Source organism: Choloepus didactylus, chromosome 4, assembly GCF_015220235.1.
Source record: "Choloepus didactylus isolate mChoDid1 chromosome 4, mChoDid1.pri, whole genome shotgun sequence".
Lineage (NCBI taxonomy): Eukaryota > Metazoa > Chordata > Mammalia > Pilosa > Megalonychidae > Choloepus > Choloepus didactylus.
Window position 1 is genome coordinate 3,015,175 of NC_051310.1, and position 16,265 is coordinate 3,031,439.

Below are 16,265 nucleotides of genomic sequence, written 5' to 3' on the forward strand. Positions count from 1 at the left end.
CTGGTGTCTTTTATTCACAAAAGCAGCAGCAAGATGTCATCTACACATGTGTACAGTTCTGACGCCCCCAAAGCTCAGTGGTCAGAAAACAAGGACCGATCCCGCGGTGGGCAGCCACCCACGCCGGCAAGCCCAGCCCTGGCCGCACTCAGAAGAGCCCCAGGGAGCCCCCACCCCACCCAGGTGTCCCCAGAGAGCCCGTCCCCGCCGGGGAGGGCCTGGGAGACATCTTCTGTAGAAAACCATAAAACATAGCTCTGTATCCAAAGTCCCACTGCAAATACTGTATTCATAAGCAAAGAGATATAAAAATACGAACCTAACAGAAACTTTACAAACCCCTCCCACCAACTTCGTCTGCTTTATTTTTTGCATGTGGTTTTGGTAAGAATTCCTGCCGTGAAAGAGGGAGGCCCCCAGCTAAGCCCTTGGCCCCTGTCCCCTGCTGCCCTCAGGACACACAGAGCTGAGGGCAGGGGATGGGGGGCTCGGGGTCAGCCCACCCTGCCTGCAAGACCCCGCTGGCTCCCGCACTGGCGGAAACCTCTGCGGAGGAAAAGGAATCCTGAACCCCAGAAGTGAGCTCCAGGAGCCCCGGCTTGTCCGCTGTCTGTCCTACCAGGCCCCAAGCCCTCAGCACCAGAGGCGAAAAGGAGGGACGGACACCCAGCCAAAGGCACTTGCCCCGTGTCTCTCTGCTCACTTGCTCGCTCCATCCGCGCCCCCCAGCCACCTCCCCTCTCCCCCAGGCCCCCCACGTCCGCGTCCTCCGGCCCCCGCCACGTCCTCGGCCCTCCGGCCCCCGCACAGCCCTGTCCCTCTCTGCCGGGTGCTGGCCTCACACGTCCACCTCCTGCGGCCCCGGGGTGGCGGCAGGGGCCGTGACGCTGATGTCGAAGCAGGTGACCATCATGACGTGGGCTTTGCACAGGTTCACCCACTGCTCCAGGGCGGCCGTGATGCGCTCCAGGGCCGCCAGATACTCGGCCGACTCGGGCTCCAGCGCCGGGTCCACCTCAACTGGGGATGGGGGGTGGCCGGGTCACCCCTCCGCCCCCTGCCCCGGCCAGACCCCTGCACAGGCAGCCCGGGGGCTGGAGCTCCGGGAGGCCAGGCCAGGGGTCCCGCAGGCCCATACCCACCCCCGCCCGCCCTGAGGAGCCCCCAACTCACAGTGCCCCAGCCAGCGGCCGGGCTCCACCATCAGGCGGCCCTGGGTGGCGGCCAGCTCCTGGCACAGGCGCTCGTGCTGGGCCCGCACCTCCCGCAGCCGCTGCCGCCTGCGCTCCACCTGCCGCACCCGTGCACCCGCACATCCCGCGTCCTGCAGGGCAGAGATGGGCTCAGCCTCCAGGGACCCCGGCCCACGCCCCAGGACACACCCCCCAGCCTCGGCCGTGCACCCCCTGGGATGGAGGTGCCCGGGACAGGGAGGGGCCTGGCTCTGGAATGTGGGCCTGGAGCAGGCCCCCCACCCCCGGGTGAGCTCCAGGGTGCAGCGGCCTCGGATCCCCTCCCGTCACCCACCCACGGCCCGAGGCCCATCGGGGACACCACGGTGGCTTCCTACCTTCTCCGCGGCCTGGCAATGCTGTGGACAAATGCAAAGGGCTGAGGTCAGCGCCCGGACGGGGCCCGACGGGAGGGCTGACCCGCCACCCCGCGGACCCCCAGCCCCGGGCCCTGACCTCGGTGGGGGTGGCCGGCGGGGGAAGGCGCCGCCGCTGCAGACGCTCCACGTCGTCAATCTCATACACCTTGATCTCGAAGGGCTCCTTCCGTGTGCCGGGCGGCGGCAGGTCCACCCACTGGCCCGGGAGGCCGGGCTTGCGGCCCAGGGCGGCGTCGGGCAGCGGGGCCGGGATGAGCCGCCGCCGTTGCAGGCCTGGAAGGAGGACGCGGGGCTGGGCGAGCGGCTGGGAGGAACCACAGGTCCAGTCCGGAAATCACCTGAGTGCTCGGCCCGGCCCTGCCCCACTCGGGTCAAAGGACAAGGCTGGGGCCAGAGGGACAAGGGGCCTCCCACCATGGCCCCCTCCCACAGTGACCGGTCTGGGTCCTGTCTCCTGAGCCCCCGGGGCCCCTAGGCCTGCACTGGGCCCCATGCCTCCCCAAGGACCCACCTCCCCCTCACGGCCCTCAGCCACGGGCTCCAGGCCCGAGCAGCCTGGCTGCACCCACTGGCCCCTGCCCACGTGGCCAGGACCCCTTCCTGCTTCCCCAGGGGCCAGCCCCTTCCCCAACCACAGAGCATGGGAAATGCACCCACCCCACCCAGAGCCCCTGAAACTGAGGGGACCTGGGGGACAGGGGCAGGGGCAGCCCTGCACTGGGCTTCCAGGCAGCTGGAGGCATCACCAGAAGCACCCGGAAGCCAAGTCCTTGCCCACCCAGCCTTGCCCCACTAGGCCACCCCCACAGCCAACCCTCAGCCATTTGGACGGGATGAGGACCAGCCTTGGGGGCCTCGGGGGCTTGGGGGGCATCAGGAGGCCCTTTCAGGGAGCACGTGGAAACTGTAACGGGTGGTGCACACACCACGTGCAGAAAAGCCCACGTGCGTGTGCAAACTGCCGAGGGCTGCCTGCACGTGCCAAGGGCCTTGCAGACCCCCAGACTGTAAAGGGCGGCGGGCATCTGTGGGCTGGTGGGCCCCGGGCATCGGTGCACTGCCGAGGGCTGTGCCCTGGGACGCGGGGAGACCCCGGGGCCGGCCCCCAGGCGTCGCGGATTTGCGGACGGGGGCGGCGCCCACCTGCGGCCCTCTTCTTCGGGGACTTGAGGCTGCGGGTGCGGGCGCCGGGGGAGGCCCCGCGCTCGCTGGTGGAGTCGGGGGCGGACGAGGCGCTGTCGCGGAGCATGCTCTCGTAGCCGCTGCTGCCGCCGCTGTGGTAGAACAGCGCCGTGCGGCCCATGGCGGGCGGCAGCTCCCCGCTCAGCACGCTGCTGTTGTCGCTGCCGTGGCCGCTGCTGCAGCGCGGGGGCCGCCGCGGCGCCGTCACCTTGCTGTAGGGCGAGGGCAGGGCCGGGCCCGCGTCTGAGGCGGCCGCCAGCTCGTGCACGCGGCAGTGGGCCGCCCGGAGCGCCTGCTTGGCGCCCATGACCGTGCCGCGGCCGGCCTTGCTCCCCACACCGGGTGCCACCTGGGGAGCCGCCCTGGGGCCGGGCGGGGGGCCGCCGGGGGTCCTGCCCGCTGCGAGGGGGGCCAGCGACTTCACCGAGGCGCTCAGAGCCCGCGTCCCGCCCGCCGGGCTGCGGCCCTTGCTCCCGCCGACGGGGGGCTTGGGGACCCCTGCACCCTTGGCCGGGCTGCCCCGGCAGGCAGGGGCAGGCCCCAGTGTGGGGCTGGTTGGGGGCACCCCCAACCTGGGCACGGCCCGCCCCGGCCGCCCCGCAGCCTCCCGGCTCCTGCCGCCGTGCGCCGGGCCCTCGTTCCGCTCCAGCGAGGTGTGGCCAGACGGCCGGGGCGTCCCCTCCACCCTGGCAGCCCGGCCCTTCCAGCTGGACGTGGCCCTGGGGGAGGACTGACCACCAGGCCTGGACTCGTCTTCCCCTCGCAGGGGGGCTGTGGCCCCAGGCCGGCTCAGTCCCACGGCCTGTGTCGGGGCCAGGCCAGGGCTGCACTTGGGCTCGAGGCTGGACTTGCGCACGGGCGGGGCGGGGGGAACCCCCCCAGTTCTCGGGAGCTGGCCCCCCCTGGGCGCGGGGCCCCACCTGCTGCTGGAGGGCGAGAAGGCCCTCGAGCTGCCTGGGGAAGCGGCAGCCTCAGCCGGGGTCCCCACACTGGCTGTGGCAGGTGAGCAGACACCCAGCGTGGTGGCCCCTCTCCTCAGTGGGGGGATCCAGGCCACGGCATCCAGCTGCTGGGCACCCCTGGCCACAGCCTCACAGCCATCCACCACCCTCTGGGTGCCGGCTGGCACCTCCCGGGCCTCGGGCGGCCAGGGCAAGGCTAAGGGGGGCCTGGAGGCGCTGCCGGGTGAGGCCGCCTGGAGCCCAGTGCCATCATCCGTGCGGAGTGTCCACGGGTCCTCAAACAGGCCCTCGGGGCCAGGGGAGCCCCAGGGAGGGCAGCCCACCCGGCCACCGGCTGGGACCATCCTGGATGTCCGTGGCAGGCTAGAGTGGATGGTCTGGGCAGGGTTGGGCCCCCGGGGGAGGGCAGGGGCCGCTGGGGCCGATTCTGCGGGGCAAGGACCCTGGGCCAGGCCTGGGCTGCCTGCTCGGCGGAGCTGGGAGAAGCCAAAGCTGCCACCCTCCAGGGTGGGGGAGCCCAGGGGCTCAGGCACAGTGGGCAAGTCAGGGCCAGAAGTCTCCGGGCTGGCCCGGAAGGGCGGCTGTGGCGTGGGGCCGCGGCTGTCCGCAGCATGGAGGCTGACCTCGCTGAGCCATGAGCTGATGGAGGAGCCGTGGCTGCCACTGGCCCCGGCCTCCCCGTCCAGGGTGCCCCCAGAGGCCCGCAAGGTGTAGGCGTCAAACTCATCGTTGATGCTGCTGATGATGCTGACCGGCCTGGAGCCCGAGGCCAGAGCCTGCAGGGAGCAGTCGCTGCCGAAGCTGGCCAGGCTGGCGGGCCGCCCGGTGCCCGCGAGGCCGCCCAGGGACAGCTCCTCCACCACCGTGAACACCAGCTCGTCCTCGCCGTTGAGCTCCACGGGCTGCTGCAGGGTGACCGTGGTGGTCAGCAGGCCGCGCTCCAGACAGCAGCCGCGAGCTGATGGGCGGGGGCTGCCGGCATCCGGGAGTGGCAGGGGCCAGCCCGCCTGCCCACTCGTGCCCCTGGGGGGGCTCCGTGCCCCGCTGTCCGAGCCACCTGCCCCGGGCTCCACTGGCTGGCGAGCAGGTGGAGGAGCCGGGCTGGGAAGCGGCCTCCTGTCCCCGCCCCCAGGGGCCTTGTCCGGTGCGGGTGTCTCAGGCCTGGGGCCACCCATCTCTCTCAGGTCACCTCGGGCACTCGTCTTCGAGGGCTCTGGGCCGGCTCGGCCGGCACCCGGGCCGGGACTGCCGTGGGGCGAGCTGGTGGCGAGTGAGGTGCCCACAGGCGGGGTGGGCTTCCTGCCCCCACGGCCGTCCAGGGGTCCCTCACGGCCACCGATGCCCTCCAGCCGCTCCTGCAGCTCGGCGAAAGTGCCGCAGCGGAAATGGTCACTGTCGGCGCCGCAGGGCCCCTCCGAGCGCCAGCGCCGGCTCAGGGCGGGCACAATGGGCACGAAGCCCGGCGGGCCCTCGTTGTCGGTGAGGTCCCGGTCCGACAGCACCGCCCCACCAGGCCCCACGTAGATGACCGTGTCGCAGGACTGCTCACTGCTGGACGAGTAGTCGGGGTCGCCAGGCGGGCCGGGGGCCGGGCGGTCGGGGCTCAGGGCCACGGAGCGTGGGTGGAAGGGCCGCAGGGCCGGGGGGCGGCGGGCACGGCCCTCCTCGCACGAGCTCTCGCCGCCCGACGAGCTGGATGCGTGCTGGAGGGGCAGGGCCAGCCCGGTCAGTGGCCCCAGCGTCCTCGCCCCCCGCAGCGGCCCAGATCCCCTGCCTCCGCGCCCCCCAACCGTGCCCACCAGGCTCCAGGCAGGAACCAACGGCAGGCACCCCGACCAGGTCCCACCGCGCCAGGAGCTTCCACACCAAGGACGTTCCCGAGGCCCCTCAGCGACTTCACGAGGCGGGGAGCAGTGACCCGCCCCACGGCTGTGGGATCAGAGGCCACCCAGGGCCAGGCGGAGAGAGGTCACCCGCCACGGGGTCCGACTCGGCACAGTGCAGCTCCAGCCCCCTCCGGCCACACAAGGTCCCCCAGGGCTGGGCACCCACTTCCAGGCCCAGCAGGGGCTCCAGGAGGGAGGGGAAGGGGGCCGAGCCACCCACCTTGACCTTCCTCCTGCGCAGGCGGTGGAGGCGGGCAGCCAGCTGCAGGGTGCTCAGTGTCTCGGCGTGGCCAGCCATGGCATCCGCGACATGCGCGATCACGGTGACCCGGCAGGCGGGCACAGCCAGGGCCTCCCGTAGCAGCGCAGTCAGCCTGTGGTCCCTGGGGGGGGGGGTCACTCAGGCCGAGGGACGGGGGCCCCGCCAGGACCCCACCCCACGGGCCCCACCTCACCTGTAGGGCACGTGCTTGGCATCGTTGACCAGGGCCAGGAGGACACTGCCCAGGGCCGGCAGTGACAGACACGGGGACCCCCCGGGGGTCTCCCCAGCCCCGCAGCTCCCCAGGTCCATGAGGTGCAGGCGGCTGCGGCCTCCAGACACTGAAACAGAGGCGGGCAGTGGGTGGCAGCCCTGGACCCCCAGCCCTGCCCCAGGCCCTGAGGTCCTCAGGGCACCCCAAAGGACAGGCAGGGGGCACGGCCACCCCGGACCCAGGGCACTCCCCAAGGCCGGGGTCAGGGGGCTGGGGAGGGATGGTGCACTTGGCCCCATGCACACACCTGTACACCTACATGCAGTCCCATGTAGTCATGCACACCAATGTGCAATATGCACACCCACATGTATACACACACGCCCACACACGTGCCCAAGTGCACACCCACACGCCCATGTGCACACCCACACACGCCCATTTCCACACCCACACACCCATGCATGTGCACATGCAGGTCCACGACACCCGAGTGTACGCCCACACATGCCTGAGTGTACAGCCACACCCACGTGCACACACACCTGTGTACACCCACACCTGCATCCACACACACACACGCCTGAGGGTACACCCACATGTGCCTGTGTACACCCACATCCACATGCCCAACTGCACACCCATGTACACACCCACCAGCCCCTGCATACCAGTGCAATGTGCACACCCACATGTATATCCACATGTGCCCATTTGCACACCGTGCCCACATGCCCATTTGCACACCCATGCACACATCCACACACCCACATGCAGCAACATGCACACCCACATGTATACCCACATGCCCAAGTGCATACCCATGTGCACACCCAGTGCAATCATGTGCATATCCATGTATAACATGCCCATGCACATGTGTGCTCACACATGCCTGAGTGCAATACATGTGCCCATTTGCACACACAGGCCCGAGTGTACACTCACACTCACATTGCACACCCACATGCACACCCACACCTGTATACACCCACACCCAAATATCCACACACACCCATGCACACCTGAGTGTACACCCACATGTGCCCATGTACACCCACATCCACATGTCCACGTGCACACCCACATACATACACACACACACTGTAGACACCCATACCCACATACACCCATGCACGCCTGGGTGTGCACCCAGATGCCCATGTACACCCACACCAATATGCCCACATGCACACCCACATGCACACATGTGCACACCCACACACAAACATCCAAATGTACACCCACATCCACACATGCCCATCTGCATATCCATGTACACACCCACATGCCCACATGCACCAATGTGCAATATGCACACCCACATGTATACCCACACATGCCTGAGCACACACCCATGTGCAATCACATGCAGTCATGCACACCAATGTGTAACATGCACACACGTGCCTGAGTGCATGCACACACACATGCCTGAGTGTACACTCACACCCACGTGCACAGACGCCTGAGCACACACCCACACACCCGCCCCGGCCCTGGCACCTACTTCCACCCCGGCCACACTTCTCCATGCGGTACTGGTAGACGTGCAGCGTGAAGAGCAGGTGGGAGCCATGCCGGGCGTCACCCCCACGGCCGGGCTGGCTGGTGCTGCGGGCCGCCAAGGCCGCGTCCAGGTAGAAGGCTGCCTTCTCGGCCGTGGGCGCCCGCAGCTCGCTCTGGCTCTGCAGCTGCAGCAAGTGGGCCAAGGTGCCTCAGTGGTCCCGCCCAGCCTTGCCCCGCCCCGCAGGGTCCTGCACCCCGGGTGCTGCATACCTGCGCCCCGCCGACTGGGTCCCCCTGCAGGCACATGCCCGGGGACTGGCTGTCCTGGAGGCCACTGGACGCCACCTCGGCCAGCAGGTCCCGCAGGCCCTGCTCACGGCCGCACAGCTCCACAGCCGAGACACGCACCGAGAAGCGGGTGCCCGTGCGTTCCCGGTGCTCGCCGATGAGCTTGAAGAGCCAGGAGATGGCGCAGGGCACGACACCCAGGCCCCGGGCCGAGCCGTCCTCCCCAATCATGGTGCGCGACGTGCCTGGGGGCAGGGCTGCATCAGGGCACCGCAGCCTCCTGCCCCATCCCAGCTCCCAGCCTGGGGATGCAGGGACGCAGCGTCCTCCCGGGGACCCCACAAGACCATCCCAGCCCCAGGGAGTGCACCCCTATCCTCAAATGGACATGGGCCCAGCAAGTGCAGGATGGAGACGATGGATCCCACGGGTGACGGTGGGCGCTCACCAAGGCTCGTGTGGCCGAAGGAGAAGATGCAGCCATCAGCCCCACCAACCACAGACTGCAGCACGTCAGTCACTGTCCCCGAGCACACCTCAGCCTGGGGAGGGGGCCCAGAGGGGGCCCAGAGAATTAGACAGGGGCTGGGGCCACGTCTGTACCCCATGTCTGTCTGTCCCCGCTATTCACAGTCACCTCGCATGGGGCCCAAAACACAGATCTCACATGCACACAGAACGCAGAGTGCACACAGGAGTGGGATACAGAAGACGCAGCACACGCAGAAGGGGCACGCCAGACACACAGAGGATAGACACACACGCAGTGCACAGGACACACGGACAGGCCTGGAACATACGCAGCACACACAGAAGGGGCATGCTGGACACACAAAGGACAGATGTGCACACAGTGCACAGGACACACGGACAGGCCTGGAACACATGCAGCACACGCAGAAGCGGCACCTAGACACACAGAGGACAGACTGCACATAGTGCACAGGACACACGGACAGGGCCTGGAACAAGCACACACATTCCAAACACAGAGAAGTGCACTGCCAGTGGGCACCACCGCACGGGTCCCGAACCCCCACATGCAGAGGCGGAGCCCCGGGTCACTGCACACCACATGCGCCTGGGAGCCTGTGGGTGCTCACGCATGGCTGCGCCAAAACCTGCGGCTGTCCTCAGAGCTCGGAGAAACCGGGAGTCTCTGGGGGACTCGGCCTCGAGCACCAGCTAGGGGCCGGGGGAGATGCCCCAGGGGCAGACGCGGGGACCCTCCCCACCCCCTCGGCCCCCGGGAAGAGGCCCCGACCCCACCAGGGCCTGAGCCCCCGCCGCGGGGAGGCCGCTGCACCTGCTCCGCGTCCTGGGGGAAGACGGCGTCGAAGGCGAACATCTTGGGCACGGGGGCGGTGGCGGCTCGACGGGGGCCCGGGGGCCCGGGGGCCGGGTCGTAGAGGGTCACCTGCTTCTTCCGGGGCTCCACCTTCAGGCAGGACACGGCCTCGGCCGGGCGCTGGGGCCCCTGCGCGGGACACACCCGGAGCGTGACGCGGACCTGGGGGCGGCACAGGCCTCTGAGCGGCGCCTGGGCACAGGGCAGGGCCTCGGCACAGGGACCCCACGTCCCAGGGACGCGAGACTGCGCCCCGGCCCGGAACATGTCCTGCAGTCAGCGAGGTGGGCGGCCAGCCCAGGGCAGGATGGGGCGCAGGGGCTGCCGGGGGCCTCCAGCCCCCTGCACTGCCCAACGGGGCAGACACTGGGCGTGTGAACCCACAGACAAGGAGCCTCCGAGGACTCGGCGCCCCGCGCCCACAGGACCCCGCTCTCCCTCCAGCTTCGCAAGCGAGGCAGGGGCTCAGAGGGGTCGGCCGCTCCTCAGAGCCACACAGCCTGAGCACAGCCAGGGGGCTGGTACCGGGCTCTCCTCACCCCAAGTCAGGGCACCCCCAGGACCACGGGGTCCCTTAGGACCACAGAGCAACCCCCCAGGATCAAGGGCCACCCCCACAACCACAAGGCACCCCCAGGGCCAAGCCCCCCGCCCCCCCAGCCCTCCGCACCCCTGCTCCCCTGTGGGGCGTCCTCCAGATGTGGAGGGAAGGGGCTTCGCTTGGGCACAGCAGACTGTGAGGTGCTGCCCCCAGGAAAGACGCTTCTATGGACGAGGCCCGGCAGTGCCAGGGTATGCTCGTTCCCACAGAGCTCGCTCCCTGCCCTGCCCCGTGGGACCCCCACGCAGCGTCCCCCCCAGGAAGCCCTCCTCCGCCCTGCCCGCCCCCGCAGAGGGCCTCTGGGGATGAGTGACGCACAGAGCGGGCTGGGGAGGCCCAGGGGCAGGAGTGGGGGGGCACGGCTGCCCCCAGAGCCAGCTCGGCACCCACTGGCAGGGCTGGGGTCGGGGGACAGCCAGGGGCATCCTGGGAGCACGGCCAGCAGGCCCGGGAAGGGCAACGGGCAGCTCCAAGCAGACGCGGGTGCGGCCCCACAGCTCCAGAGCAGCGGCCGGGGGCTGGGGGCCGGGTGAGGGCAGGGCCGGGGCTGGGCGGGATGATGCGCGGCCTCTGCTCGTCGTGGCATCAACGTCCTCCCGGGTCTCCAAGGCACAAACAATCCCCAACGTGCCGCTCTGCGTGGGCCAGGCTCTGGGGACTTCCGGAGGCTTCCACGGCCCAGCCAGCGGAAGGGCGCAGAGGCTCAGCGGGGACGGGGAGCAGACGAGAGCCCATGCGGACACCCCCAAACCCGGGCTGGGGACGGGCGCCCCAGCAAGGTGCGTCTCGTGCAGCTGCCATGGAGCAGCCTGGGGTGGGCTCCGAGCAGGTGCAGTTGCTGAGGGAGACCCCCGTCCAGTCTCTGCTGAAACCTCTGCTTTCTCAACGACGGCGTAAATCAAATTACCCACGATACGTTTCAGAGCCGATACTTTTCAGGGTTTAATTGAAACTGGCAATGGCCTTGCTGGGGAGGCGGCACGTGGCGCCATCCGCTCCCCTCGGGGTGCGGCGACTGAGACGCTCCCCGCTCCGTGAGGCGGGGGGCCCTGCTCCGGGCGGGGAAGTGCTTTCCCCTCGCACACCCGAGACCGACTCCATCAGGCACGAATCGATTCCTCGATTCCCCAACGACGTGAACAAAACTATTTCATTTCCCGGCGTCACTGCCAAGCGGACAAGAGTGAGCGCCACCCGGTAATTTGGGGCAATTTTTTACAGCGTGAACTCTTCACTTCAGGAGCCAAATGGGCTCTGCAGATTGCAGAGAATTCCTGGGGGGAGAAGCCTGTGATTTCGCTCCCGACGAGGAGCACGCTGTCCCGGTGAGGCTGCCCTCTCCATCGGGGGCCGGGCTGGGGCCCGCCCGGCGGGGAGGGGACGACAGCAGCCCAGCCCGGCCACACCCGTCTGCTGCACCAGAACCTGCCGCCCCGCAGGGAGCAGGGGACCCCGCAGACAAGCCCCTCGACTTGCCCACAATGTTCAGATGTTACAAAGCCACGCTGGAGAGGAGGCCAAGAGGAAAACCACGCTCTGCAGCTGAACAAGGGCCACCAACCCCCACGGCGGGGTCTTTCCTAATCCCACAAGGACATCGGTGTCAGGAGGGGAGTGACCCAACTTGCTTTCTGTGACAAATGCCTTTTGGGGGCGTTTCTGCCTAATCACCGCAGAGTGGAGGCACTGGGGTCCCGGGGGTCCTGGGGGGATCAAGGGGGTCCTGGGGGTGTCACTGGGGGCCTGGGGGGAAGGCAGTGAGAGCAGTCGTGGCCAAGGGCCTCTGGGGCAGTGCTGAGCGGTCTGGAACTGGGGGTGGGGGGCCGCAGCCCCCTCCCCAGGTCTCTGCAGGCCCTGCCCCCACTTAGTTCTGGCAGGCAGGGGGCACTGGCCTAGGAGCCCACCTCCCGTGGGTGGACACAGGGGCTAGGGGCCCCCTGGCCTGGCCCATCTGCCCCCCGCCCACTGCCGGGGAACCTCCCTGAAGGATGGGGCAGACCCTCCCCTCCCTCTGTCGTCTCCGCACTGCCGGACACAGGGCCAGGCAGGCCACGGTCACCCCAGCAGACGGAACACGCTGTCACCAGAGGGGAGCCCATCCGCCCCTGCCCTGGGGTCACGACATGCTCCAGGATCACAGGCACCCCCGGAAGTGCTCACGGCACGTGCACGCGGCTCCGGGGTCCCGGCCCACCACGCCCGCTGCCCGGCACCGGCCCCAACCTGCCGTGGCCGTGAGGGCTGGTGAGTGGTGAGTCTGCCTCCGCACCTCCCACCACCCCAGAGGCCGCCCCAGGGCCCCCCAGCACCCCCTCAGCTGCTCTGCCAGTGAGCCCTGGGCTTGGAGAAAGAGGGGGTGCAGTAAATCCTCTGCTCCAAGCCAGCAGAGACCCCACCCAGAGGCTCAGTACTGACCCTGGCGGGGGGGCAGGCATGTGGGGGGGTCTCTAAAGCTCCCAGGGGATGCTCACGTGCCGCCCACCGCATCCGCCTGCCCGGGGTGAGCCCCAGGCCCCGGAGAGGCTCAGCCCCCCGTGGGGAGGTCAGACGCACACTGGCCTCCCGCTGGAGCGCGAGCAGGGCGGCCCACAGGCCCACTGCTGACCAGCCCCCACAGGCACGCCTGGAACCAGGACCCTGAGGTTCCAGGGCCTTCTCAGGGACGCAGGGGCCTCCCAGGGGACGTACAGCGTGTCCTAGACGAGACCCCGTGAAGGTGATGCTGGTGTCTGCACGGCAGGACAGCAGCGAACCTCCCGGACAGAGGGACGGGACAGCAGGCCAAGGAGGCGGCAACCCCCAAAGGGCCAGGCCAGCGACCGGGTCCCGGCAAACAGCCGCAGGGGCCCCCGGTCCTGCGGACGCACAAGGCCCCTCCCCGTCTGGGCTCAGTTTCCCCATCTGGGCCGAGGCGGCCCGACCCAACAGTTGGCACCTTCCGCTCCTCCCAGAATCCACCCGGACGTCGTGACTCTGGACAGACCAAGGCCGCACCGAGGACGGCGTCCCAGGGGAGACGAGGCAGGGTCCTGTGCTCAGACCCCGACCCTGGGCAGCCCCAGACCTCACTGCCCGCCCATCGAGGCCGGCCCCAGGGCCCAGGCCGGCCGTCACCACCTGGAGCAGCGGCTCACTCCCGGCTGGGTCCACGTCTCCCCCGGCGGCCACCCCTGACCAGCCCGGGAGAAGCCGCGGGGCCACCCTCCCCGGCCACCCCACCCCGGGGCGGGGTGTACCTTGCCGGCAACGCTGGGGTCGTCCTTGGCCTTGGGGGCCGCCCTAAGCAGGCCGGGGGGAGCCGGGGGCGGCCACAGGTGCAGGGCGCCGCTGAAGTCGGTCGGGTGGGCCGGGGCGCTGCGGGTAGGGGGTGGCAGGGGCCCCTTCCTGCGCTTGGAGGCCAGGCTGAGCTTCTGGGCGGCCCTGGGGGGCAGAAGCAAGTGGGGGCCGCTGTCCCGGGCAGGTGGGCAGGGCCGGCAGACCCGGCCGCGCACAGGAGGCGCCCGCCCAACACCGGGCCCCCCTGGCCCAGCCCCTCGGGTCCCCCACTGCCCCCCACGCCGGCCCCTTCGCGGGTGCTGGGCCCCGGGGTCGCGGCCTCGCTGACCCCAGGGAAATGCAGATTCCCAGCCCCGCCCGGCACAGCAGGAACCCAGATGAGACGCCCCCAGGCCGAGGAGAGTGGCCTGCACTGCCCGGGAGCCCGACACACACACACACACACACACACTCACTATCCAGTCACATCCACACTCCTGCACACATGCCATACAGCACCACACAACACACTGACACACACAGTCTCACACACAATCATATACACATTCCCAGTCACACACACACCAGAACACTCAGCTCTCATACACACACTCACATCCACACACAACCTTACACACTGACACACCATGTCACACACATTCACTTGCAGTCACACACCCCTGTTCACACTCACACACACACTCTCCTGATACAGCCCCCCTCACCTGCAGCCTTTGCCCTGGGCCCCCCTCCCGCTGCACCCCGCTACAGTCTGTGGGGCAGGTGTCCCCTCCCAGGGCCCCCAGGCTGTGGCCCACCAGGGCTGGGCTGGGCGCCCCCACCCTCCGTCCCCACCCTCCCCCTCCCCACCCCATGCACCCCCTCACACACGACAACCCCAGGAATGGATTTTAAAAAACAAATGAGGAGCAAGAGAAGAAAAACCCAGGCCCCACTCCCACCCCATGCACCCCAAAGTGCCCTCCCTCTCAAAGCCTTCAGACCCCTCAAGTCTGTGTCGTCCCCTGCAAAGGGAAGTGGAAGGGCCTGAACCTGAGGGGGGTGGCGGCTCAGCCCCCCCATCCCACCTCGGAAGAGGAGGGGCCCGTCCCCCATGGCAGCCAGATCTACACCAGCGTTTTGCTTCACGCCTCTCATATTTAATAGGAGTTGTCTTTTAAGAGACCCCAGGGACAGCTTTTCTCCAAGTGAGGTGTCATCACGGAAAATAAAGGCAATCTACTCTGCAGAGCATAGCTGTGAACCCCTGGACAGGGAGGTGCGGGGGGGGGGGGGCTGGAGGCCAGCAGGGGGGCCCCCAGGCCCAGGTGTGAGCCGGCCTGGGCTTCATCAGAGCACCCCAACTCCTGGAGGGCCCCACCCGGCCGTCCCTGCCCTTGAATTCCGCCACAGCACCCCACGCCAGCCTGTCCCGGGGCCGGGACCTGTGGGGGAAGCCGCCGGGGCCGGGGGGAGGGCGCAGCCCTGCAGGAGCAGGTGGAGGCCCACAGCGCCCCTGGGCAGGGTGGGGCTGGGGACCCAGGCTGCCCCTTCAGAGGAGCAGGAGGTGCCGCAGGCCTCGCTTGCTCACCTCACGGGTGCAGGGCTGTCGGGAAGGGCGGCGTGCAGGGGCTGCACAGATGCAGACAGCTGGGCAGGGAACATGCCGGCAACTCACCCCAGAGCTGTGAGGGGGCCGGGGCACGCTGAGCCCCACCTCCAGTCTCGCGGGGACGCTGGGGCTAGGGGCAGGGCCGGGGACTGACCAGTGAGGTGCTGGGGGTGGCGGAGACAGGTCACACGCAGACAGGCCTCGGCACGGCCCTCGGCCCCACGGAGGGAACAAAGGAGGGTGGTGCCCGCCCAGCACGCCCAGCCCCGGGCTGCCCGGATGGAGGCCGGACCCGACGCCCCTTGAGGCCCCTGCCAGCTCTGGGTGAGCGTCTCCGCCCCACCGTCTGACCTAACTCGGGGCACCGCCCTCCTGCTCCCCGGCTGCCAGCCCCTGAGGGCCTGGGAGCAGAGGCTGCACCCCGGCCCGACACGGCCCTCGGGTCACTGCTCTGTGGCCCTACCCCAGCGGGCATGACTCGGATGCACGTCACCAGGCTGGCCCGGCCCCGGGACAGGCACCTTCGCCCTGATGATGCTTGGGCACTTGTGAGACCGGGACATCACCCACGTCACACCCCCTAGCGAGTGTGTCGGCTCACTCAGGCCTCGGGCACTCTGGGGAGCCGGGATGGGGGGCAGAGGCGGGAGCCTGCCGGGGCGAGGAAGGTAGGGAGGCGAGGACAACGCAGGGAGTGTGGCAAGTCTCCAAGAAGACTCAGGAAGGCCGATGTAACATAACCCTCCTTGTCCTCCCGGAACAGCTCCTCCAGGAAACCTCCCCCGGGGCCCACAGGTCAGGTCGGGGGTCCCTGGGGGCTCCCCACCCCTCCTGATACTAGAGGAAGCAGCCTCTGCCCAGCCCAGGGGCTTGGAAGACAGTGTGCCAAGCCCAGTGCCTAGGGCCAGGCTGGGTTCATGGGAGAGCTCAGGCAGAGCCCATGAATGAATGAATGAATGAATGAGCAAACAGTTAAGTGAACAGGTGGATGAATGAATAAGTGAGTGAATGAATGAATGAATGAGGGCACAAATTAATGGCTGAAAGTTTGGGAGTGAATAAATGAATAAGGGTGATGAATGAATGGGGGAGTGAGTGGGGAGTGAATGAATGAATAGGGAGTGAGTGAATGACTGAGTGGAGAATGGGTGGGGAATGAGTGAATGATTGGAGAGTGAATGAGTGGGGTGAATGAATGAATGAGGGGGTGAGTGAATGAGTGGTAGTGAGTGAATGAATGAATGAGTGAGTGAGGAGTGAGTGAGTGAATGAATGCAACAGTGAATAAGTGAGTTAGTGAATCAGTGAGTGGGGGTGAGTGACTGAGTGCAGGAGTGAATGAGTGAGTGAATGAGTGCAGGAGTGAATGAGTGAGTGGGGAGTGAGTGAGTGAATGAATACAAGAGTGAATGGGTGAGTGAGTGAGTGAGTGGGGAGTGAGTGAATGCAGGAGTGAATGAGTAAATGAGTGGGGAGTGTGAGTGGGGAGTGAGTGACTGAATGCAGGAGTGAATGAGTGAGTGAGTGAGTGAAT

At 68.1% G+C, this 16,265-nt stretch overlaps 1 protein-coding gene across 3 annotated transcripts; it reads right to left on the reverse strand.

Moving 5' to 3' along the window:
* Window positions 1–766: 766 nt before the first annotated feature.
* LOC119531021 (kinesin-like protein KIF26A) lies at window positions 767–15,998 on the reverse strand. 3 transcript variants are annotated; one of them, XM_037831704.1, is made up of 13 exons: window positions 14,711–15,998; window positions 13,101–13,284; window positions 9,222–9,425; window positions 8,364–8,457; window positions 7,898–8,160; window positions 7,629–7,812; window positions 6,098–6,245; window positions 5,863–6,025; window positions 2,756–5,459; window positions 1,689–1,885; window positions 1,571–1,591; window positions 1,174–1,324; window positions 767–1,020 (listed from the first exon to the last, which is right to left on the reverse strand). In XM_037831704.1, the coding sequence occupies exons 1-13, from the start codon at window positions 14,782–14,784 to the stop codon at window positions 839–841; spliced, it is 4,569 nt and encodes a 1,522-aa protein (XP_037687632.1). In that variant the 5' UTR covers window positions 14,785–15,998; the 3' UTR covers window positions 767–838. The 3 variants fall into 3 exon arrangements, with proteins under 3 accessions (XP_037687632.1, XP_037687630.1, XP_037687629.1); XM_037831702.1 differs by lacking the exon at window positions 14,711–15,998 and having other exon boundaries at window positions 9,222–9,392; window positions 13,101–13,673; XM_037831701.1 differs by lacking the exon at window positions 14,711–15,998 and having other exon boundaries at window positions 13,101–13,673.
* Window positions 15,999–16,265: the final 267 nt, after the last annotated feature.

What these genes read in the sequence shown, in the direction of transcription:
- LOC119531021 (XM_037831701.1), bottom strand. Translation starts at nt 13,631, where the DNA reads ATGGCATGTGTGCAGGAGTGTGGATGTGACTGGATAGTGAGTGTGTGT. An exon ending in CGCCGGCCACCCCCACCGAG is followed by an intron (nt 1,592 to 1,688) that starts GTCAGGGCCCGG and finishes ATTTGTCCACAG; the next exon opens with CATTGCCAGGCCGCGGAGAA. An exon ending in CGGCCGCTGGCTGGGGCACT is followed by an intron (nt 1,021 to 1,173) that starts GTGAGTTGGGGG and finishes CCCCATCCCCAG; the next exon opens with TTGAGGTGGACCCGGCGCTG.